Genomic DNA, 23665 nt, shown 5'->3' with positions numbered 1-23665 from the left:
TACGCTAAAAGCACGTTCTGGGCGCATGGAGAGGTGGCGGTACTCTCAAGAGCTATATTTAGAAGTGGTGGTACTGAGTACCGGCGCGTACCGGCCCACTTAAAGCACTGGTGATGCCCCCATCACAATACTAGATATTGAAGGTGCTATTAATAAAATGAAACTTAATAAGAGTACAGGGAAAGACGGTTTGACTTCTGAATTTTACAAATTATTTTCAAAGGACTTATCACGCTTTTTACATAAAGTATATATTGAAAGCATTGATAATGAATAGCTCCCTCCTTCTTTGACTCAGGGGCTAATTACTTTGATTCCGAAACCTCAAAAAGACGCCCTTTTGATAGAAAATTGGAGACCTATTTAACTGCTGGATAATGATTATAAAATAATTGCTATGTGTTTGGCTAAAAAGTTAAAATGTGCACTTAATGATATCATTGATCAAACACAGTCAGCACCGCTCCTCTCTTTCCCTAAATCCTTAGCAAATCTTCTTCCGACAATGACTTTTCATCGAGGCCAAGGAAAAGAGTTTAGGAAAAGGACATAGGCGCGAATTTCGAAATTACACCCCACGGGGTTGCGTTGTGCAGCTGAGTCACGTGACCGCACAGTAACAAATCACAGGAGAGCCGGAAAAGGAGCCGGAGCAACGTGTGTACGCAGGAGAGGAGTCGTGAACCACGTGGGTCTCTGCTCCCTGATCTGTTTCTTAAGACTTTCAGCTTCATCACGGAGTTTCTCTCGGTTTGTGGGCTCATCTAAAGGTAAGCACCGAGTTAACTTTAATGTGGGTTCAGTTTATGTTGAGTTTATCTCTGTTGAGAATAATAGATTGCTTGGTATACACTGGAGTTAGACAGAGGCTGTATCCCAATTCAGGGTCTGCAGCCTTAAAGTACGCAGCCTCAACGATCCTCAAGGGCCGCGTACTCAAAGAGCGCCAAGTCCGGAAGTGCGAGGCTTGTGAAATGGGACGGTCTAGCCTCCATCGCGCTGCCCAGGTTGCCTAGCAACCATAACACCAATCGCTGGAAACGTTTCATACAGCTTTGTTTGACAGAAATGAAGGAGAACATATTTTGTTCGTGTGTTTGTTTCTACACGAACTTTGTGTGATTTAATAAGTATCTGAGGCTGAGACCACAGGACTGTAAAACATGATTGTTGGCCTTCATATCTGTACTGAACAGTCATTTAGGATTAGCTAGTAAATAACAATTAGCCAATGTTGTTCATGAGACTAAAGTCAGTCTAAATATGCTATGGCCAATATTATAGTTATTGTTATTATATTCTGCTAAATGGGTCAAACTGGGCAGAAAGTAAACAAACACATAACATCCTTATAGAATATGATGTAACACTATAGATCAACTTACCTCAGAATATATAAAGCATATAAACAGTTACAGCAACATGATACAACAAATACAGTACTGCTAATCCAAAACACTCAAAGCTTCATAGAACTGAAACAAACATTTATTTTTAGCTCCATTCTGCTGCTGATACATACTTTAGGTTTCTGAATATTAAACTTGTTGCTGCCTTTCATAGTGTGTAACTTGAAGGCCCTGAGTACTTTCTCCCACACTGAAAACACTGGAATGATAACATTATGTGAACATTACCTAATAAGACTGATTCAGGACAGACAATTAGTTATCTTAAACTTTCCTAGCAGTCCTTCACAAACAGGAACAGTCTGTCTATTCTCTCCATCTGTCAGCTGCTGCTGGCTCTTCCTCCTCCTCTTCCTCACACACTGCTGAGTTTGTCCTGGTGGATCATCAGGGGTGCAAAGCCTCACAGATGATGTGCAGCAGTGGGTCCCTCAGTCTGTCCTCACTCTGGACACTTGCAGTCGTCACACATGGAAATCAAATGTGTGATAAGCTGCAGGATTCAAACACAAGTGTAACTTATAAACACATGTTCATACTTTTATTCCACAATCAGAGAGAAAGAAACAGAGAGAGAGTGCAGGACAGACAGACAGGTGACAGTCTCAGGTGTATACACTGCTACAAAACAGCACAAGAGAAGGAGGATTTAGTGTTTGTGTTATTACAAGTGCTAACCAAGAAGAGTTCCAGATGGTACAGTGGACACATGTGTGACTCCTGTGATTAAAGCATCTTTCTTTCAGCTTAACGAGTGAACCGTCAGCTCGTTCAAACACACGTTAAAGTCCGTTTGGCTCGACACCACCGAACAGAGGCAGCACTATAACATAGCTAACATTAACAGTGCAGTGAATCCTGCTTGTGCCGTGATATTCAGGACTGCAAACCGAGCAGCATCACTGACTTTCAGCTTGTTGTGTTTGTGGATATATGACTGACTTTAACTATCCATAAAATCATCACATTCTCTGTAAGATTAAAGTCAGCTATTGTATTATATTTTAAAGGCTTTAAAACCAATTAAACGCTGAAAGTACAAACATCGCTAATGTCACATAACTTTGCCGACATGTGGCCAACAGTAATGTTTTCATGTTCCTCATTATTAAACATTTGCACATAAATAAGTGACATATTATTCAGTACTTACTTTTAACAGTTTACTCTTCGGCCGCTCCGCTTCTGCCGTCTGCGGCAAAATTATCCACAGTGACTGCCGCGCTATGAATTGTGGGATATGTTGGGCCACGAAGTCTACATCACCACAGCCTTACAATTTAGGGAAATGAAGGCCGCATTTCAGGGCCGCATTTCGAGCAGCCTTTGAATTGGGACAGCCTTCGGCGCGCCGCTGTGACGTAATCGGCCTTAAAATGCAGCCTTTAAGGCTGCAGACCCTGAATTGGGATACAGCCAGAGTGTAGAGTTTGTGATTGTCTGCAACATTATGAAATGGCGGTTGCTAGGGGGAATACGGTGGCCCTGAAGTGCAAACCACAAAAACAAATCAAAAAACGCACAACAAATTGAAAAGCGCAAAAACAAATCGAAAAGCGCAAAAACAAATTGAAAAGCGCAAAAACAAATCTCTTAACGCAAAAACAAATTGAAAAGCGCAAAAACAAAAACCAAACCGGAAGAGGTAGGTACCAATGCTGCAACAACAGGCATCACTGATTGGATGATGGATCCGGTAGCCTTTAGAACCGGAAGTTGTTCTGTTCGGAAGTTTGGTGACTGCTCTAACAACCTTTTTCAACAACTTGGACAAAACATGTTGGCTGTATCCCAATTCAGGGTCTGCAGCCTTAAAGTACGCAGCCTCAACGATCCTCAAGGGCCGCGTACTCAAAGACCGCTAAGGCCAGAAGTGCGAGGCTTGTGAAATGGGACGGTCTAGCCTCCGTCGCGCTGCCCAGGTTGCCTAGCAACCATAACACCAACCGCTGGAAACGTTTCATACAGCTTTGAGGGAAATGAAGGAGAACATATTTTGTTTGTGTGTTTGTTTCTACACGAGCTTTGTGTGATTTAATAAGTATCTGAGGCTGAGACCACAGGACTGTAAAATATGATTGCTGGCCTTCATATCTGTACTGAACAGTCATTTAAGATTGGCTAATTGTTATTTACTAGATAATGTTGTTCATGAGACTAAAGTCAGTGTAAATATGATATGGCCAATATTATAGTTATTATATTAATCATAAGTTATTACAGCAGTGAGTTTGAACTCTCTTGAGGCTGCGTACTTTAAGGCTGCAGACCCTGAATTGGGATACAGCCAACATGTTTTGTCCAAGTTGTTGAAAAAGGTTGTTAGAGCAGTCACCAAACTTCCGAACAGAACAACTTCCGGTTCAAAAGGCTACCGGATCCATCATCCAATCAGTGATGCCTGTTGTTGCAGCATTGGTACCTACCTCTTCCGGTTTGGTTTTTGTTTTTGCGCTTTTCAATTTGTTGTGCGTTTTGTGATTTGTTTTTGCGCTTTTCAATTTGTTTTTGCGTTAAGTGAATTTGTTTTTGCGCTTTTCAATTTGTTTTTGCGTTAAATGAATTTGTTTTTGCGTTAAGTGAATTTGTTTGCGCTTTTCAATTTGTTGTGCGTTAAGTGAATTTGTTTTTGCGTTAAGTGAATTTGTTGTGCGTTTTGTGATTTGTTTTTGCGCTTTTCAATTTGTTTTTGCGTTAAGTGAATTTGTTTTTGCGCTTTTCAATTTGTTTTTGCGTTAAATGAATTTGTTTTTGCGTTAAGTGAATTTGTTTTTGCGCTTTTCAATTTGTTTTTGCGCTTTTCAATTTGTTGTGCGTTTTGTGATTTGTTTTTGCGCTTTTCAATTTGTTTTTGCGTTAAGTGAATTTGTTTTTGCGTTAAGTGAATTTGTTGTGCGTTTTGTGATTTGTTTTTGCGCTTTTCAATTTGTTTTTGCGTTAAGTGAATTTGTTTTTGCGCTTTTCAATTTGTTTTTGCGTTAAGTGAATTTGTTTTTGCGTTAAATGAATTTGTTTTTGCGCTTTTCAATTTGTTTTTGCGTTAAGAGATTTGTTTTTGCGCTTTTCAATTTGTTTCTGCGCTTTTTAATTTGTTGTGCGTTTTGTGATTTGTTTTTGTGGTTTGCACTTCAGGGCCACCGTAGGGGAAAGAATACATACAGAAAAATAGTGTTTGAATATGAACAAAGGGTGCAGGGCAGGAGAACAGCCAACCCCCAGGACAGGAAGCCACAGGTACAAGCGTGGGGGAGGACAATCAGCCTTTAGAATAGGACTTCATAGGATGATCTGCAGATGCATCTGTATTTTATTTACTTCCAGCACAAATACAGACGTCTGATTCTTCACCTGGAAGTAAAAGTCTCCAAAAGGTCGCTACCATCAAATATCCGTGAAATCGGCGAAGTGTTCACAGTTTATTGTGAACACGTTAAAAGAGTGAGAGACTGTTTGCAGAAAAACACCAACTAATCATTAGGTCAGCATGCTGGCAGAAGATGAGCGCTCGCTTGCTTGTTCAATTATTTTCATCTTGCTTTGACTGCAGCTGTAACCTGACGTATTCCAGCAGGATTTGTAAAAGAGTTTTGGTAAACACAAAGCTGGACAGCTTTTGTTCTCAGTCTAAGAAGCTTAGAAAGAAAGTGACGATGTATATATATATATATATATATATATATATATATATATATACACACACACATATATATATGTGTAATGTGTGTACTGTGTGTGTGTGTGTGTCCCAGCTGAGTAACAGGAGGAGAAGAGTCTGGTGGTGCAACAGAGGAACAATTTCAGGCATTTGGACTCAGCTCAGCCACTACAGAAGAAACAATGTCTTCAACACAAAAGGTGAGAAAAGTATCACAGTTACAATATTACTGAAATTGTGTGCACAGCTGGTGTGTTTTTAAAGACATGTTAACAGCAGCTTTATCTTTTGCATCCTGGGCTCCTCCATATATACAGAATCTACATTCAAAATCAGAAACCACAGAAGTTACAAGAAAATACAAAGATCATATTTTATAAGCACACATTGAAACAACAATATCATCAGTTGAACTTGCAATTTCGTAAAACATTTTCATTAAAGATTTTCTCCACTGATCAGTATTTCTTCAATAATTTAATTTTCATTACACCTCCCATTGTAGCACATCATTGTAATGTGATACTATCACAAGAAGGTGGTGGTAACACACCTACAATGTGTTTGTTTACATGTTTGATTCCACGGATGGAGGGAGTTTCAGTTTGTTCCACGACTGCATTTCACTCACTGCCTCTGTTTGTATCTCTGTCACTGCAGGACCAACATGGAGCGAGAAGTCAGCGCTCTCAGGAGGCCGACAAACCTCACAGAAGAGAGGGAGAGAAAACCTACAGCTGTGATGAGTGTGGGAAGTCTTTTACCCGGGCTGGAGGCTTAAAAACACACCAACTCATCCACAGTGGAGTTAAACCTTACAGCTGTGACTTGTGTGGAAAATCTTTTACCCAGGCTGGAAGCTTAAAAACACACCAACTCATCCACAGTGGAGTTAAACCTTACAGCTGTGACTTGTGTGGAAAGTCTTTTACCCACTGTGTAAGCTTAAAAACACACCAACTCATCCACAGTGGATTTAAACCTTACAGCTGTGACTTGTGTGGAAAGTCTTTTACCCAGGCTGGAAGCTTAAAAACACACCAACTCATCCACAGTGGAGTTAAACCTTACAGCTGTGACTTGTGTGGAAAGTCTTTTACCCAGGCTCAAAGCTTAAAAAGACACCAACTCATCCACAGTGGATTTAAACCTTACAGCTGTGAGTTGTGTGGAAAGTCTTTTACTGAGGCTGGATGCTTAAAAAGACACCAACTCATCCACAGTGGATTTAAACCTTACAGCTGTGACTTGTGTGGAAAGTCTTTTAACCGGGCTGCAACCTTAAAAACACACCAACTCATCCACAGTGGAGTTAAACCTTACATCTGTGGCTTTTGTGGAAAGTGTTTTACAGAGGCTGGAAGCTTAAAAACACACCAACTCATCCACAGTGGAGTTAAACCTTACAGCTGTGAGTTGTGTGGAAAGTCTTTTACCCGGGCTGGAAGCTTAAAAACACACCAACTCATCCACAGTCGAGTTAAACTTTACAGCTGTGAGTTGTGTGGAAAATCCTTTGCCGAGGCTAGAAGCTTTAAAACACACCAACTCATCCACAGTGGATTTAAAGCACACAGCTGTGAGTTGTGTGGTAAGACGTTTGCTAAAAATAGCAACTTACAGAGGCATCTAGTTACCCACTCTGGAATTAAGGCGTACAGATGCGACTTTTGTGGAAAAAGGTTCAGTGACAAACACTACCGAAACAGTCACCTACGGTTTCACACTGGAAATGATGTTTACTGCTGTGATCAGTGTGGGAAACTGTTTACAACAGATGCACAGTTACAACAACACATGTTTAGCCACACTGAGGAGAGACCTTATAAATGTGACCTGTGTGAGAAGTCTTTTAAATCTCCACATCAGCTGAAAAAACACCAACAGATCCACACCTGAAAGTTACTCTACAAGTGCAGTTACTGTGAGGATGTATTTATTTTTATCTTGTATTTTTAACCTGAGTGTTTGGAACAAGTCTGATCAGTAAACTTATGGAGTTATACTGAATGAACTGTTTGGAAAAATGAAGACTCATTTTCTCTCAGTAAGCTGAGTGTTATAATGTAAACAGTAAAATGTAATTGGACGTTGGCAGAGATGCTCTTTATTTCAGGCGACGTTCAGGATAAAAACGTTAAAGGAATTCCCTGACTTACACTGTCTTTGTTTAGAAGCAGAGCAAAGCACATGGATCCATTTCTCAACCCTGTCGTCACTGTGGTGGTGGGAAAGAGTTTCTCTGTGATCTTTGTGGAAAACCTCCAATCATCAACGGGACCTAAAAACACATCAATGTAGACACACTGGAGACAAAATGAACTACTGCAAAGAATGTGGGAGAGGCTTCCACACACCAAGTACATTAAAAATACATGAACTCTTCCACAGTGTGGTCAAAAAGCACATCTGTGACCAGTGTGGGTCATCCTTCACCACTGCACTTGAGCTTAAAGTACAAGCATAAGCGAGAGACACCATACAAGTGCAGACACTGTGACAAAAGCTTCTCACAATCAGGTCATCGTAACAAACATGAACGTACACACATGGAAGTGAACTTCAGCTGTGACCAGTGTGACAAGAGCTTCAGGAATCTCAGTTCATACTCCGAACACAAACGATCCCACGCTGTAAATAAACTGTTTCACTGTTACCAATGTGCAAAAACATTCACTTCATTATCTGCTCTGTGCAAACATCAGCCTGATCATGCAGGACTGAAATCACTGGATCACAATGAATCTGAAGAGAGAGAAAGATCCTCTTCTGGTTTCAGGGTCAGACTTAAAAACCTTGAGATCAGGCTCCACAGAGTTCAGATGGAATCTCCTGTAAAGAGTGTCAGCTGATGTCGCACTTGGATCTGATGAGGTAGCTCTGATTTCTGGACCTGCAGTGAATAATCCTGAATGTTGCATTTAGGAAGCTGCATGTATAGATATGCATATCAAGTTTATGTTTTTTCCTTTGAGGGATATTAATTCTCTTAAATGTTATCCCTGTTACATTTTATTCTTTGTTTCCTTAGGACACAGTAGTGTTTAGTAGTTGTATTCATGTTATGTGTTACCTAAGTTAAATTTCAATCCTTCATTCATATTTAATCGTTTGCTGTGGTAAAATCTTCTCTTAAATCCTTTTCTCCCAAAACTGCAAATATTTTCACACCAGTTGCTCTTAAAGCTTCCAAAATGAACTAAATCTGTCCACCAGCTTTGAAACAACACCTGCTGTGACTTTATGTCCAGAAAAAACAACCTCAAGCTAAACTGGTTTTGGGCTGTACTTCCATGTAATACCAATTTGTACGAGAAGATGAAGCAGTGAGTCGGTGTAACCTTTATTTAATTAGGCAATAAACACAATCTTATTCACAGTGGCAGCAAAGAAATGTTGAAAGGTAAAAACAGCAGCACAGATCAGGATCATTTTAAAGATCACAGGTGACTACTTTTGCGTAATTCAAATTCTGTTAAACCTCTATTTTTTGTTCCTCCTATCACTTTAGTGTATTTAGTCCTTGAAGTCAACATGTTGTTTTTTAATGAATTTTGATCCACATGTTTGCAGCTGTTTTCTTGTTGATTTGAAGTTTGTATTATGAAATCCTGACAATGTTAAAGCGTTAGTTATATTTGATGAAGTCTGTGTAGAGTTTATCTTATTAAACAGTTTGGTGTGAAAAATAAAGAAATGGTCTCAGAACAAGTAGTTTGAGCCATGATTTCAGATTCAAACTAATTTAACTGTTTTCAGTGGTACATGTGGAGGTTCATCAGAGGAGAAGACTTGGCTGTTCTCCACTCACACTGAACAAGGATCCTGCAGCTCATTAAAAACTCTAAAATGATCTTCAAGGATAATATGTTTGATTTTTCTTAAAAACGTGCTGTTGGCATGAGGTTTTCAGACAGTGTTTTTAAGAGCCATTGTGGTTAACATCTCACACATTCCAATAAAGCAGATTTGCTGCTCGTCTACAGGACTCTCATGGAGCACCACTTTGAAACTTTGTAACTCTCTTTCTGCAAAATACAATATATAAAGACCAATGTTGGGCAATTAATTATATAGTTACTTCTTCAAAAAAGTTACTGAGTATTGCAAACAACAAAGATTTTTGCAGCTGTTTACCTAAAAATGCTGCTAAGGCATTTTTTTAAACAAACATTTCAAACTATTTACAATTCAATTCAATTCAATTTTATTTATATAGCGCCAAATCACAACAAAAGTCGCCTCAAGGCGCTTTATATTGTACAGTAGATAGCACAATAATAAATACAGAGAAAAACCCAACAATCATATGACCCCCTATGAGCAAGCACTTTGGCGACAGTGGGAAGGAAAAACTCCCTTTTAACAGGAAGAAACCTCCGGCAGAACCAGGCTCAGGGAGGGGCGGCCATCTGCTGCGACCGGTTGAGTTAGAGAAGGAAAAGAGGATGAAAGACATGCTGTGGAAGAGAGACAGAGATTAATAACAGATATGATTCAATGCAGAGAGGTCTATTAACACATAGTGAGTGAGAAGGTGACTGGAAAGGAAAAACTCAATGCATCATGGGAATCCCCGGCAGCCTACGTCTATTGCAGCATAACTAAGGGAGGATTCAGGGTCACCTGGTCCAGCCCTAACTATATGCTTTAGCAAAAAGGAAAGTTTTAAGCCTAATCTTAAAAGTAGAGATAGTGTCTGTCTCCCGAATCCAAACTGGAAGCTGGTTCCACAGAAGAGGGGCCTGAAAACTGAAGGCTCTCCCTCCCATTCTACTTTTAAATACTCTCGGAACAACAAGTAGGCCTGCAGAGTGAGAGCGAAGTGCTCTAATAGGGTGATATGGTACTACAAGGTCATTAAGATAAGATGGGGCCTGATTATTTAAGACCTTGTAAGTGAGGAGCAGGATTTTGAATTCAATTCTGGATTTAACAGGAAGCCAATGAAGAGAAGCCAAAACAGGAGAAATATGCTCTCTCTTTCTAGTCCCTGTCAGTACTCTTGCTGCAGCATTTTGGATTAACTGAAGACTTTTCAGCGAGTTTTTAGGACATCCTGATAATAATGAGTTACAGTAGTCCAGCCTGGAAGTAATGAAGGCATGAACTAGTTTTTCAGCATCACTCTGAGACAGGATATTTCTAATTTTAGAGATGTTGCGCAAATGGAAGAAAGCAGTCTTACATATTTGTTTAATATGTGCCTTGAAGGACATGTCCTGGTCAAAAATGACTCCAAGGTTCCTCACAGCATTACTGGAGGCCAAGGTAATGCCATCCAGAGTAAGAATCTGGTTAGATACCATATTTCTAAGATTTTCAGGGCCGAGTACAATAACCTCAGTTTTATCTGAATTAAGAAGCAGGAAGTTAGCGGCCATCCAGGTCTTTATGTCTTTAAGACATTCCTGCAGTTTAACTAATTGGTGTGTGTTACCTGGCTTCATGGATAGATAGAGCTGCGTATCATCTGCATAGCAGTGAAAATTTATGCTATGTCTTCTAATGATGCTACCTAGGGGAAGCATGTATAATGTAAATAGAATTGGTCCTAGCACTGAACCCTGTGGAACACCATAATTAACCTCAGTGTGTGAAGAGGACTCTCCATTTACTTGAACAAATTGGAGTCTATTAGATAGATATGATACAAACCACTGCAGCGCAGTACCTGTAATACCTACAGCATGTTCTAATCGCTCTAATAGGATATTATGGTCAACAGTATCGAACGCTGCACTAAGGTCTAGCAGGACAAGCACAGAGATGAGTCCACTGTCAGAGGCCATAAGAAGATCATTTGTAACCTTCACTAAAGCTGTTTCTGTGCTGTGATGAGCTCTGAAGCCTGACTGAAACTCTTCAAATAAGCCATTCCTCTGCAGATGATCTGTTAGCTGTTTGACAACTACTCTTTTAAGGATTTTTGATATGAAAGGAAGGTTGGAGATTGGCCTATAATTAGCTAAGACAGCTGGGTCTAGAGATTGCTTTTTAAGTAAAGGTTTAACTACAGCCAGCTTGAAGGCCTGTGGTACATAGCCGATTATTATAGATAGATTGATCATATTTAAGATTGAAGAATTAATTAATGGCAGGACTTCTTTGAGCAATTTTGTAGGAATGGGGTCTAAAAGACACGTTGATGGTTTGGAGGAAGTAATTATTGAAGTTAACTCAGAAAGATCGATTGGAGAAAAAGAGTCTAACTTAACATCGATGGTACTAAAAGTAGCTGTAGACGATATTACATCTGTGGGATGATTATTGGTAATTTTTTCTCTAATGATAAAAATTTTATTTCTGAAGAAGTTCATGAAGTCATTACTAGTTAACGTTAAAGGGATTGTTGGCTCAGTAGAGCTCTGACTTTTTGTCAGCCTGGCTACAGTGCTGAAGAGAAACCTGGGGTTGTTCTTATTTTCTTCAATCAGTGACGAATAGTAAGATGTTCTGGCTTTGCGGAGGGCTTTCTTATAAAGCAACAAACTATTTCTCCAGGCTAAATGATGATCCTCTAAATTTGTGACACGCCATTTCCTCTCCAGCTTACGAGTTATCTGCTTTAGGCTACGTGTTTGAGAATTATACCACGGAGTCAGGTACTTCTGATTTGAGGCCTTAGTTTTCACAGGAGCTACAGTATCCAGAGTCGTACGTAGTGAGGAGGTAAAATTATTAACAAGATAATCGACCTCTGTTGGGGTAGCGTTCAGATAGCTGCTCCGCTCTATGTTGGTACAGGGCATTGAAGATGATAACAGTGGGTGGATTATATTCTTAAACTTAGTTACAGCACTTTCAGAAAGACATCTAGTTTGATAAAGTCTACTCTCCACTGCTGTGTAATCAATTATTGTAAATGTAAATGTTATCAGGAAATGATCAGACAGCAGAGGGTTTTCAGGAAACACTGTTAAATGTTCAGTTTCTATGCCATATGTTAAAACAAGATCTAGAGTGTGATTAAAGTGGTGGGTGGGTTCTTTTACATTTTGAGAGAAGCCAATTGAGTCTAATAACAGATTAAATGCGATGTTGAGGCTGTCATTTTTAGCATCTACATGGATGTTAAAATCACCCACAATAATTATTTTATCTGAGTTGAGCACTAAATCAGATAAAAAGTCTGAGAAATCAGAGAGAAACTCTGTGTAAGGCCCAGGTGGACGATAGATGATAACAAGTAAGACTGGTTTCTGAGTTTTACAGCTGGGGTGGACGAGGCTAAGCATCAGGCTTTCAAATGAATTAAAAGTCTGTCTTGGTCTTTCGTTAATTAATAGACTGGTGTGAAAAATTGCTGCCACACCGCCCCCTCGGCCTGTGCTTCGAGGTTTCTGGTAGTTAGAATGACTCGGGGGTGTTGATTCATTTAAACTAACATAATCATCCGGCTGCAATCAGGTTTCTGTAAGGCAGAGTAAATCGATTTGTTGGTCAATTATTAAGTCATGTACTAACAGAGACTTGGAGGAGAGAGACCTAATATTTAATAATCCACATTTCACTGTTTTACTCTTTGGTTCAGATGTGGATTCTGTATTGTTCTTTCTTTTTGATTTTTTATATTTAAGTTTTTTATTGCTGGTTTTTGGTTTGTTTTTTGTCTGTTTGGGAGCTGACACAGTCTCAATGGAGATGGGTTTTTTGGGGGGTAACAGGAGGAGAGAAGCTGCAGAGAGGCGTGTAAGACTGCAACTCTGCTTCCTGGTCCCAACTCTGGATAGTCAGATTTTGGGGGGTTTAATAAATTTGTCCATATTTCTAGAAATGAGAGCTGCTCCATCCAAATTTGGATGGATGCCGTCTCTCCTAACAAGACCAGGTTTCCTCCAGAAGGTTTGCCAATTATCTATGAAGCCCACATCGTTTCTGGGACACCACTCAGACAGCCAGCAATTTAAGGAGAACATGCGGCTAAACATGTCACTCCTGGTCTGATTGGGGAGGGGACCAGAGAAAACTACAGAGTCCGACATTGTTTTGGCAAAGTTACACACCGATTCAATATTGATTTTAGTGACCTCCGATTGGCGATTTACAGAACAATCAGCTGTTCTACATCAAATCTGATGCCACACAAATTACTTGTGCCTCTCCAGAAAATAATTTCTGTCCACCATGAGATAAAGGACAACATCAAAAGCCTGATACCTGCAGGCCTGACAACAGGAGATGTATCACTCCTGTAACATTTAGCAATCGCCTCATTGTTCTGACACACACAACAAAACTATTGACTACACTACACAAGATTTGCGCTAAATGTCGCAAATCTCTCACATCTCAAAACACTGCCCTCTTCTTTTCCTCTTCTTAACAACTTCCATTTCTTAACAACCAAATGCCATGTTTTGATTGGTCGGTATGGTACATTTTTTGACCAATGGGAAAGGGTGGGGGGTGTTTTGTTTTTTTCTTTGCTCACAGGCAGAGAGTGCTTTAGAGCATTTTCTTTACCATTTCTTCCCCCAGTAAATATAAAGAACAATAGTATTCAGGAAGAAAACCAAACATTGGATTTTTTTTTTTATCACAACTCTGTTTTTTTACGTGGCCTATCAACACAATTTAAAAACTGGTATAAAGTCCACACTTTTTCCGTCACTTGTTCCAGCTGTCCTGCTCACATCTCCAATGGTTATACATGTTGTCATTAACGTGGCTTCACTCCACATCAGCCACGCCGCTTTGCTAGCTAAAACAGCGGTGTCGGCACATAAGTACGCTGTCATAGCCTGTCAACGACATTGATTAGCTGCGCATATATGAATTTCAATCGCGTGATTGGCTGGACGATGGGATAAGGTGCCATTGTTCTAATCCCATACAGGAGCAGCCAGTCAATTACTGACTAACACTGCAAAACAGAATTGTTAACGTATAAATTTTAATTTCAATTCAGGTTAGAATTTTATTTTATATGCAACACAGATTTTTTCTGCACAGAGACCGTGCCAGCAGTGCGCAATTGCGCACACGTGCAGCTTACAGGGAACATTGGTGAGTGCACAAATTGAACAAGGTCTCATGGTTTGATGCTTGTCCAATGCCTGGGTTGATCTGGACTGGTTAAGCACTGCTTGTCTTTTTTTATGATGCTGGATTTAACCAACGCTTACTGGCAGATTCCCTTGTCTGCAGATTCCAAAGACAAAAATGGCCTTCTCCACTCTGTACGGTTCGTACTAATTCGTCACACTTCCGTTTGGCTCTTTTGACGCCTCGGCCATTTTTCAGCACCTCATGGAGCAGTAGCTGCTTTCTCAAATTGCATATGCTGTTTTCTACCTGAATTATGTTGTTGTGGTACCCCTGTGAGGGAATGGCCACATTAATATCATTTTGTGTAAAACATTTGTATTATGGTACATTTTTTATTACTATATGTATATATATTCGGTTTCTTTAAAGAAATCGAAATCCTTGTAAAAGGGAGTCATATTATATTAGAAAGCAGTGAGGGCGGAATGCTGGTGGTTGCTCCAGGGTTTCGGGGTGCAGCCCACCTTTCACTGCTTCCTCAGACACGTTCGAGAGGAAGACAGAGAGGCAGTGTGCCTTCCTTACTCTGCTCTTCTCCTGCTTTTACAGGTCGGTAAATGGTGCTGGTACCGAAAATGTTGTTTATTGTTACCATGGTTAACCACGTTAATGTGAATGCGAGAGTTTAAGGTGGTCCGCCAGAGTTATTTATATGTAAAAATTTACCATAAACAGGGGAGAAACCAGAGGAATGTCCCGTGCTGCCACATCGTGAGCCCCGCCCGTTAGGTGGAATGCTCGTGAAGCAGAGTCAGTGCCCTTCTATGCTCTTCGCAAACGTTTTGTAATGCTCCAATCAAATCAGTTCTGTGAGATGTGAATGTTAATAGTGACTGAGTAGATTAGCTAGTGTAACACAAGCACTCTGAGCAACTCTGTGTATCTAACAGAGGCATGACATGTTAATTCAACAAACTGGGTTTCAATATGCACTAAATAGTGATTTTGCCAGTAAATTACTGAAGGGAACAAATGTGATATATTTACCGATGCTGTTTGTAATGGAGACCAGGGGTTCCATTACCTGGTTGGTATTGTTAGTGATTAATTGTTGGATTGGGAATTTAAAATAGTGTAATAAAGAAAAAACACATTAGTTCTTATGGAGTGTTTTATTGGGTTTATGTGACATACATTTAAAATGACAGCTTGTAAAGGTGAAGAGACAGTGGGACTGGCCATCCTACCTGTGTCAGAGAAGAGCCAAGGTTAAAGCTGTTTACAGTTAATCATTTGTCAGTAACCTAAATAAGGTACTCACCTGTCCTGGTTGCATCTTGCAGGATGTGGAGTAAAAGAGTGAAAGCAGCTCAATCAACTCAATCAAGAGCTCTTGGAGCAGACCAGTGAGCCAGGTTAGGGAGTATGGATAAAGAGGGTTTTAATTTCTATAGTAATGGGTGAAGCTAATGTTATTGGTTTGTTTATAGTACGTGTTGGAAATATGTATATGTTTGTGATGTGCTTTAATGTTATTGTATGTATGTGTGTGTGGAGGGTTATTTTTTCATTTTGATTAGTTAACCCCCATACTTGGGCCATTCCGGATGGTCACCTGAAAAGGTAGAGTATAAAAGGAAGCCATTTTGTTTAGTTGTAGTTAGTGTTCTTGTGCTCTTATCATGTTCCTTCATTAATAAAGTGCCAATCCATGGATGTCTTTTACTCCAGTCTCGCGTCATATTATTGGAGAGAACCTATGACCGCCGGCCAAAACTGACACTGTTATTGAACTGTTTAGCCAGTAAAACACTGTTGAAGACAATGTGATGTGTTTATTGATATGAGTAAGGAAAGTAACTGTTATGAAAGAAGATGTTAATTAGAGAAAATGAACCAGTAAAGACAGTATATTTCATTTAGGATGTGAAATAAGTAAATGTAATTGATGTGAATGAGGAACCTGCTGAATAGTATATTGAAAGCTCATGGTAGTGTTTATATAGCATTTGTTTGTGTGAAATAAATCAGACTTTGACACGTTCTGGAGGAAAACAGAGATGCATTGTGTCTTCCTTACTCCGCTCTTCACATGCTTTTACAGGTAACATATTTGTCATCATGGTCTTCATCCTTGGGACCCGTAACAAATCTTGGGGGCTCGTCCAGGATTGTCGACACCTTGCAGTTGGGGCTGATCCAAAAATGACATCTAGGACCAGGATGGAAGCTGATGCGAGCTGAAAGTTGGAGCTGAGACTGATCCATGGTTGCTAAGACGGTGGGTCCAGCTTCATCCAGACAGTAGAGCCAAACATTATACAAGGGTGCTTGAGGACAGTTGAAAGGGATGTGATTTTCCCTCCTGAACAGGTCACCTGGTTAAAGTGCCCCGTTCCATCAACCATGAATCCGCTTGATTGTTTAGTGCTCTTTGAGGCTGATGAGGGTAACCAGGCCCTAAAGCGGTTCGATGTCTTGACGGGGTTAGTTGAAATACGGAATCCAGCTAAGCCGTACATCACCATTGCTCTAAGTAATGACACCAAACATGATATCACCTTGACAAGGAAGATGGCCCTGGGCACCTTACAGCCAGTTGAACGTATTGTGGAGGTTAAGGCCCCAAACGAGTTCCCACCTGGAATAACAGTTCACGAGATGACGGTGGAGTCAGCGGGACCTCTCCCAATGTCGTGGTATCCACCAGTGAATCTTGATCATTTGGAGGAGGAACAAAAAGAGATTGTCCAGAGAATGCGGTTTGATGAGTGCAGGGTCTTTGAGTGGAATGGGAGCAATATTGGTTGTAATCCTGATCTGAAAATGGTGATAAACCTAAAGGATGACATACCAGTGCAGAGAGCATATACCTCCTTTGCGCGGTCTTGTAGATGGGGATACAACTTCCTCCCACGGATTCCTATCCTATTCCTGTCTAAACGGCCCATCTGTGTCTCTGTTCCTGTCCGTGATGTGGCCTCCCATGATTTACGCACCATCTGTGTGGGCCTGGATCCTTGTGTCATCGATTCACAGAGAGTTGGGGAATGACTTTCAACTCTCTGTGAGTGGTACTCATGGCCATTGTTCAGTGTGCTTTGGTCAGTGGGCTTTGGTAAGTGGTTGTTGATCAATGGTCATGAGAATTTGTATATTAATGATCAAGGAACTGACCTCCCAGACCATTGTTCCTTCAGTGGGCTGGTTTCAGTCATTATGGAAATGTACTGTTTATAAAATTGGGGAAACCTGCATTCAGCTGAGACTGAAGAAGTCACTTGGATGAGTGACAAAACGTTTCTCCCACTAAAAACGTTACGTCCAGATGAACGGAATCAGCTTTTGGAGATTTACTTAACTGCTTGATTGAGTATGTATCACGACACTTTAAAATTTTGTTTTTATTATTACTATTACCAGGTTATTACCAGGAGAAGCTCACAAAGCTTTCTGCTTTACTTCAGTTTCTCATTAAAATAAATAAATAAAAACTTTCAGATCTTGGTACATCACAAAAACAGACATAAAAAAGGGCATTCATTTGGTTTACATGTAAATATTTATTTAGCCGCAGCTATTTTATTTATCTGGAGATGCCCAGGGAAGAGGTTTATCACGTTGTGGGAAAGTGGCTGTGTGGTTTCCCCTTGGGTATTACACATTTCTTAATTAACTCCACCTCCGCCCTCCAATCAAGGCTGCTCACCGGCCTGGGCAGCCACTAAATTCACAGCCTGGTACGCTGGTCCCGTCGTCTACATGGAAGCTGCCACACCACCATTACCATCTGCTCAATCGTCTGCAGCTGCAATGCCGCCGGAGGGACCCGCTCTGCCCGAGCAGGAAGACAGCACAACGGATGGTCCTGCATATCCATGTACGGCACAGCGTCCAGCATGCAGGGTACTGTCAGGGACCTGGGCTCGAGCAACCCTGGTTCCCTGTGCACTTATATTCACTTATATGTGTGAATTTGCAGCTGGAATAGGGGTTAAAGGTATCATCAGACTAGGGAAGTTGCTGCTTTCTACGAAAAGCAAGTAAAATAGCACAACCAACAACTGTAATACTTGCATTAACAACAATAATAACAAAACAAACTACTACGACAATCAGTCCAATTTATCCCTCCAACAGATCCATCCATTTGGTTCCTCCTGGCTGACCTGAAGGTAAGAAACATGTGTAGGGTGTCAGATGTCAAGTAGGTGATGAGTGAAGTAAGTAAGTAACTAAAACTTATTAATATAGCACTTTTTTACACAAGAATCTATTACAAAGTGCTTAACTTATTATTAAAAATACAGCAGACTGAAACAACATAATACACAAGAACATCATCAAAAATATTTTTATAGTTGATCAGAAATGTACTGTAACTGTTTTGTCTGGGAGTGTTATTTACTGAAACTGAATTGTAACTGAATCTTGGCTCCATCCAAACATCCCCAATGCCTAGGTGGAGTTACCAAGCTGGACATTACACCACCAGGATCACACCAAATATTCCTTTAAGGAAAGGTGCGACCACAGCAGAGAGCAACCAGGGTGTCCATACCATTGTTGGGGACTTTAATAAGGCATGTATTAAAATTGTACTCCCCAAATTCCACCAATATGTTACATGTCCTACCAGAGGGGTAAGGACACTGGACTATGCGAAGATATCAAGCAGGCCTACAGACTGAAACCCTTCCATGACCTAGGACAATCTGACAGAATCTCTCTGCTCCTCATCCCTGCCTACATCCCCCTCAGGAAAAAAACACAAGCCCCTCCAAGCACCCTGGTCATGGCTACAGACCTATAGCCCTCACAGGAAAAGATACGTGAGGATGGTCTTCGTGAACTAGAGCTCAGCGTTCAACACCATAATCCCAGACATTTTTACCACCAAACTGGACCACCTTAAACCTGATCCTGATTTAAATATTTCCTCATCAACTGGCCCCAAACAGTCTATGAGTCCAGCAGCCACATCTCTATCAATCTCACCTGGTCCCACAACACCAACATGCTGGTAAAGAAGGCCCAGCAGCAATTGCATTTCCTCCTTGTCCTGAGAAAGAATAACCCAGACCGGAAGCTGCTGCTAGTCTTTTACTGTGCTTCAGTGGAGAGCGTACTCTCCTACTGCCTGTCTATTAGGTACGCAGGGGCCACAACTGAGAACAGAAAGGCTGCACAGAGGGTAATTAACACCACAAAAAACAAAAAAAACCAAACATTGGCTGCCCTCTGCCACCCATGGAGGCCATTGCCATGTCCTCCATTCTCAGGAAAACCACTGTCATCATTGGTGACCCCTTGCACCCCACCCACCACCCTTGTGACCCGTGCCTTCTGGTCGGTACCTAAGGTCAGTCATGTTCCACACCTCCAGAGTCAGAAACATCTTCTTCTGATTCAGGCTCTAAACAAGTACTGTCCCTTCTGGTGACTTCTTGTGACAATTGGATAAACCTAGAATCTCAGCTCACAACGACTTAATGTCGTCTTCATTTGTCCTTCATTTTAATGTAGCTAATCACGTGCAAAGATAGGATCTACGACTATGATCACAACATTGTGTGAAAGAAAGGCAGAGTGCAGAAACTGTGAAGACAGCGACTGTGGTGGTACAGGCCAGGTACACAGAGCGACACAGAGACAAGGATCTGGAATTAATTGCAGGTACATTGGGAAAAGTGATAGAAATGATCAAAAATGGAACAGGAGAATGAATTTCTAAAATGTTAATATTTGTCAGAGCAAAATCAAAAAATACATCTAAGTGTTGCTCATATCTACCTGTAGCTGGAGGAGAGGTGACATTCACTGGCCCTGGAAGAGTGTCCTGTTTTGAGTCAGGTATCTCTGCTGCACCATCCACTGTGTGGTCACCTTACACAATCTTATTGTGTAAGGTGACTTGGAGCAATGGAAGGTTAAAACAGCATTCACGCTTACAGACAAATATGATTTAAATGTAGACCTTTGTAAGTGAAGGCCTTGAATTCATTTAGCTTCTACCTGCAGTTGAGCTTGCCTAGTAACAAGTGACAGAAGAAGAGTGAAGAAAGTGTAAAGTCTCCAGGGGCTATTCGGAGAATGAGTTTAATTACCATGTATGGAAGAAAGTACTAGAAAGAGGAACATCTGTCTATTTTAGCTATTTTTAAGTGATGATGTACTGTAACTTAAGCATATTATGTACATTTGTGACGCAGAAGGGGCTGAACCCTGACATGAATAAAACTATTCTGAATTGAGTTGTTCGGAGAAGATCTATGCTGATGTTAAGAGATTTTTACATTTACTTACTTTGATAACCTTTATTTTGCTTAAGTATAATTTCTTGTGAGAACATGATGTGCCTGCAACCTACAGATTAAGGAACAGAAGCATGCGTAAGGAGGTTACAAAGTCACACATGCTCAGGCAGAGACAGTTCCAACCTGAAGCTGATATGACAAAAGATACTAGTTCCTCTTGTCTTATGTATAACGGCCACTCATGCGATAACCATAACTAGAGATGTTTTTCTATTACGTATGCTCCACCTAGAGATGCTGTGTAATCTATTCTCTGCTATAAAATAAAGAACGGACTGAGGCTCTGCGCGACTTGCTTGTGTCTTGCCACGCAGTAAGCTTCGCCCGTGTACACGAAATAAACTGAGTTTGTATTTCTTGCTCTCCTTCCAGGTTTTCCTTTGACATCTTCCCACACGTGTACTCAATGAATCATCGTTTGACTGAACTCTTCTGGGCCAGTGTTGGTTTGTTCCTTGTCTCAATATTTCCAATCGGGACATTACCATATATTTCTTCTTTGGCTCTCGGAGGAGGCGGACGCACTTTTTCTCCTCTCCCTTATCTTCCCTGCTTATGTCCTTGTCTAGTCTCGTGTTTTTTTTGTATTTTCCCTGGAACACTCTCTCACAGTCTGTTCTCTAAAACCTAAAAGAGGAATTATGGATTGGATCAACTGGTCTCTAAATGCAATTGACACCCCTTAACGAGAAGTTTGGGCTTGGGTGAGCCTGAGTGGTGAAGATATCTACCTATTCGGAACCATGGTAACAGGGTTCTTGCTGATCGGAGCTGGCTTGGCCCTGACTTATCAAAGAATTAAGAAGCGGAACCGGCTGTTCAAACCCCCACAAGGCTGCCCGCTGGGATTGAAACGATGGGACGAGGCGTGAGTTTCTCAAAATGGGCTCAGTGAGTCAGGATAAGATCTTGGAGAGGCTACGGCTGCTGTGAATACTCAGAATAAGATCTCTGACTGCAGACTGGATACATCTCGGAAGGGCTAGCCCGGAATAACATCTCTGGGTGCAAAATTGGATGACATCTCGGGGAAGCACACTGCCGTGAGTTCTCAAAAATTGGCTCCTTGAGCACAAGAAGTGACGACATCACAGAACGCAAGTATGGCGAAGCTCGCGGCTCTCCAACAGGAGATTGAGAGACCAGTTTTGGACTAGAACTGCTTTGGAATTCATATGAGCTGTTCGCACTAAAGTAAAAAAATAACATCACTTATGCGGATACCCCTTTGGCGCCAGCTGCAAGGCCAGAGCTGAACAAAAACTCCCTGATAACGACTGTGTTTAGTCTGTTTCTTCCCATTCTATGCAAGGCCACCTGGGTTGGCTGGAAGACTGTTTACTTAGCCTGGCAGGGCGAAGGACACTGTCTCAGCTGAACTCTGGACACGCACACACATACATATACTGATACTGATAAGCACTCACCGACGCATCACCCTCCCTACCCCGGATCCAACGCCACCTCCAACGCTTACCTCCCCTCTGATGTGGACATCGGGTCAGTTGGAGGCGCAGTCGAAAGATTGCAGCGGTCCCAGATCAGATGTACACACTGGAACTCTTTCCCATGTTGCTTGTCTGTGTTTATTGTGCTATGGTGTGTTGATATCTGTGCATTCCTGTATTATCCTTTTGTGTTACACATTTCGATGTTTTTTTTCCTCGCTACCTAGCCTGACCTGTCTCCCCAATGTGATGTTTGTGTATTGTATGTACGGTCGGCAAGGTCTGTCATCTCGGTTGTGGGCAAAAGACCTGCAACTGACAAATAAAGGCTATCTCATCTCATCTCATCTCATCACCAATACAGATCATTCACAGCTAGGCTAAAATTGAACGATCTCAGTGATCGTGAAAACAGAGCTATTTAGGAGCAATAAGGCAGCAGAGCTAAAAGAGCCAAAGATCTCAAACACACTGAACACTCCTCACTCACTTGGAGAACCAATTTTCAGGTTGATGATGCTGATGAGCTTCAAAGATTTTCCAGCTCTCTTGATGACACGTCACTCATATGTTCCAGCATCATCTTGTCTCACATTCTTCAGAATCGAAGACACGACTCCATCAGCTATCTGTCTGTCCTTCAGATCCACCCGGTACTCAAAAGATGGATGCTGGTAATCTGGAACAAGTCGTCCATGCTGATATAAAAGGACAAGTTCTTCATCTTCCAGGTCAGTTCTGCTCCACTCTACAACTCTGTCTTGCTCTTGACGAAGGCGGTCGCACTTTTCTCCTCTCCTCCTCTCCCTTAGCTTCCCTGCTTAGCCTCTTGTGTCCTTGTCTAGTCTCGTGTTTTTTTGTATTACTTTTCCCTGGAACACTCTCTCACAGTCTGTTCTCTAAAACCTAAAAGAGGAATTATGGATTGGATCAACTGGTCCCTAAATGCAATTGACACCCTTTTCTCAACGAGAAGTCTGGGCTTGGGTGAGCCTGAGTGCTGAAGATATCTACCTATTCGGAACCATGATAACAGGGTTCTGGCTGATCGGAGCTGGCTTGGCCCTGACTTATCGAAGAATTAAGAAAGTGGAACCGGCTGTTCAAACCTCCACAAGGCTGCCCGCTGGGATTTGAACAATTGGAAGAGGCGTGAGCTTCTCAAAATGGGCTCATTGAGTGCAGCACGGATAAGATCTTGGAGAACCGCACGGCTGCTGTGAATACTCAGAATAAGATCTCTGAATGCAGACTGATTACATCTCGGAAGGGCTAGCTCGGAATAACATCTCTGAGCAAATTGGATGACATCCCGGGGAGGCACACTGTCGTGAGTTCTCAGAATCGGCTCCTTGAGCACAAGAATGACAACATCACAGAACGCAGGTATGGCGAAGCTCGCGGCTTTCCAACGGGAGATTGAGAGACCAGTGTTGGACAGTAGAACAGCTTTGAAATTCATATGAGTTGTTCACACTAAAGTAAAAACCACCATCACTTCATGCGGATACCCCCTTCGGCGCCAGCTGCGTTCTCAAGGCTGGAGCTGAACAACAACACCCTGATAATGGACTGTGTTGAGACTGTTCTTCCCATTCTATGCAAGGCCACCTGGGTTGGCTGGAAGACTGTTTACTTAGTCTGGCAGGGCGAAGGACACTGTCTCAGCTGAACTCTGGACACATACACACACACACACAGACATATACACATGCAGATGTACACTCATCCCCCCTCCCCCCTCCAAACGCCTTCGACGCTTATTCCCTTCCGATGCTGACGGTGGATCATGGAGACCAGCGCATAGGCTGCAGGCTCGGATGTACTGTCTAAATTGGCTGTCTC

General features: G+C 41.5%; 2 protein-coding genes across 3 annotated transcripts in view; one reads left to right on the top strand and one right to left on the bottom strand.

Moving 5' to 3' along the window:
- Positions 1-7023, top strand: part of LOC134624774 (zinc finger protein 665-like) — a 183040-nt gene extending 176017 nt beyond the window's left edge. The window contains exons 1-3 of one of the 2 annotated variants that reach the window (XM_063469821.1): positions 669-770; positions 5159-5264; positions 5725-7023. In XM_063469821.1, the coding sequence (XP_063325891.1) occupies positions 5247-5264; positions 5725-6963 (1257 nt within the window). In that variant the 5' untranslated portion in view covers positions 669-770; positions 5159-5246 and the 3' untranslated portion in view covers positions 6964-7023. Of the gene's footprint in view, positions 1-668; positions 771-5158; positions 5265-5724 lie in introns of those variants that run through there. The other variant, XM_063469822.1, reaches the window with a different exon arrangement.
- Positions 1-23665, bottom strand: part of LOC134624777 (zinc finger protein 492-like) — a 264689-nt gene that overhangs the window by 110947 nt on the left and 130077 nt on the right. The gene's annotated exons all lie outside the window — the stretch shown is intronic.

Source organism: Pelmatolapia mariae, linkage group LG3_W, assembly GCF_036321145.2.
Source record: "Pelmatolapia mariae isolate MD_Pm_ZW linkage group LG3_W, Pm_UMD_F_2, whole genome shotgun sequence".
In the NCBI taxonomy this organism is placed as follows: domain Eukaryota; kingdom Metazoa; phylum Chordata; class Actinopteri; order Cichliformes; family Cichlidae; genus Pelmatolapia; species Pelmatolapia mariae.
Note: the sequence above shows the minus strand (reverse complement) of the source record. Positions and strands in the feature narration are given on the sequence as shown.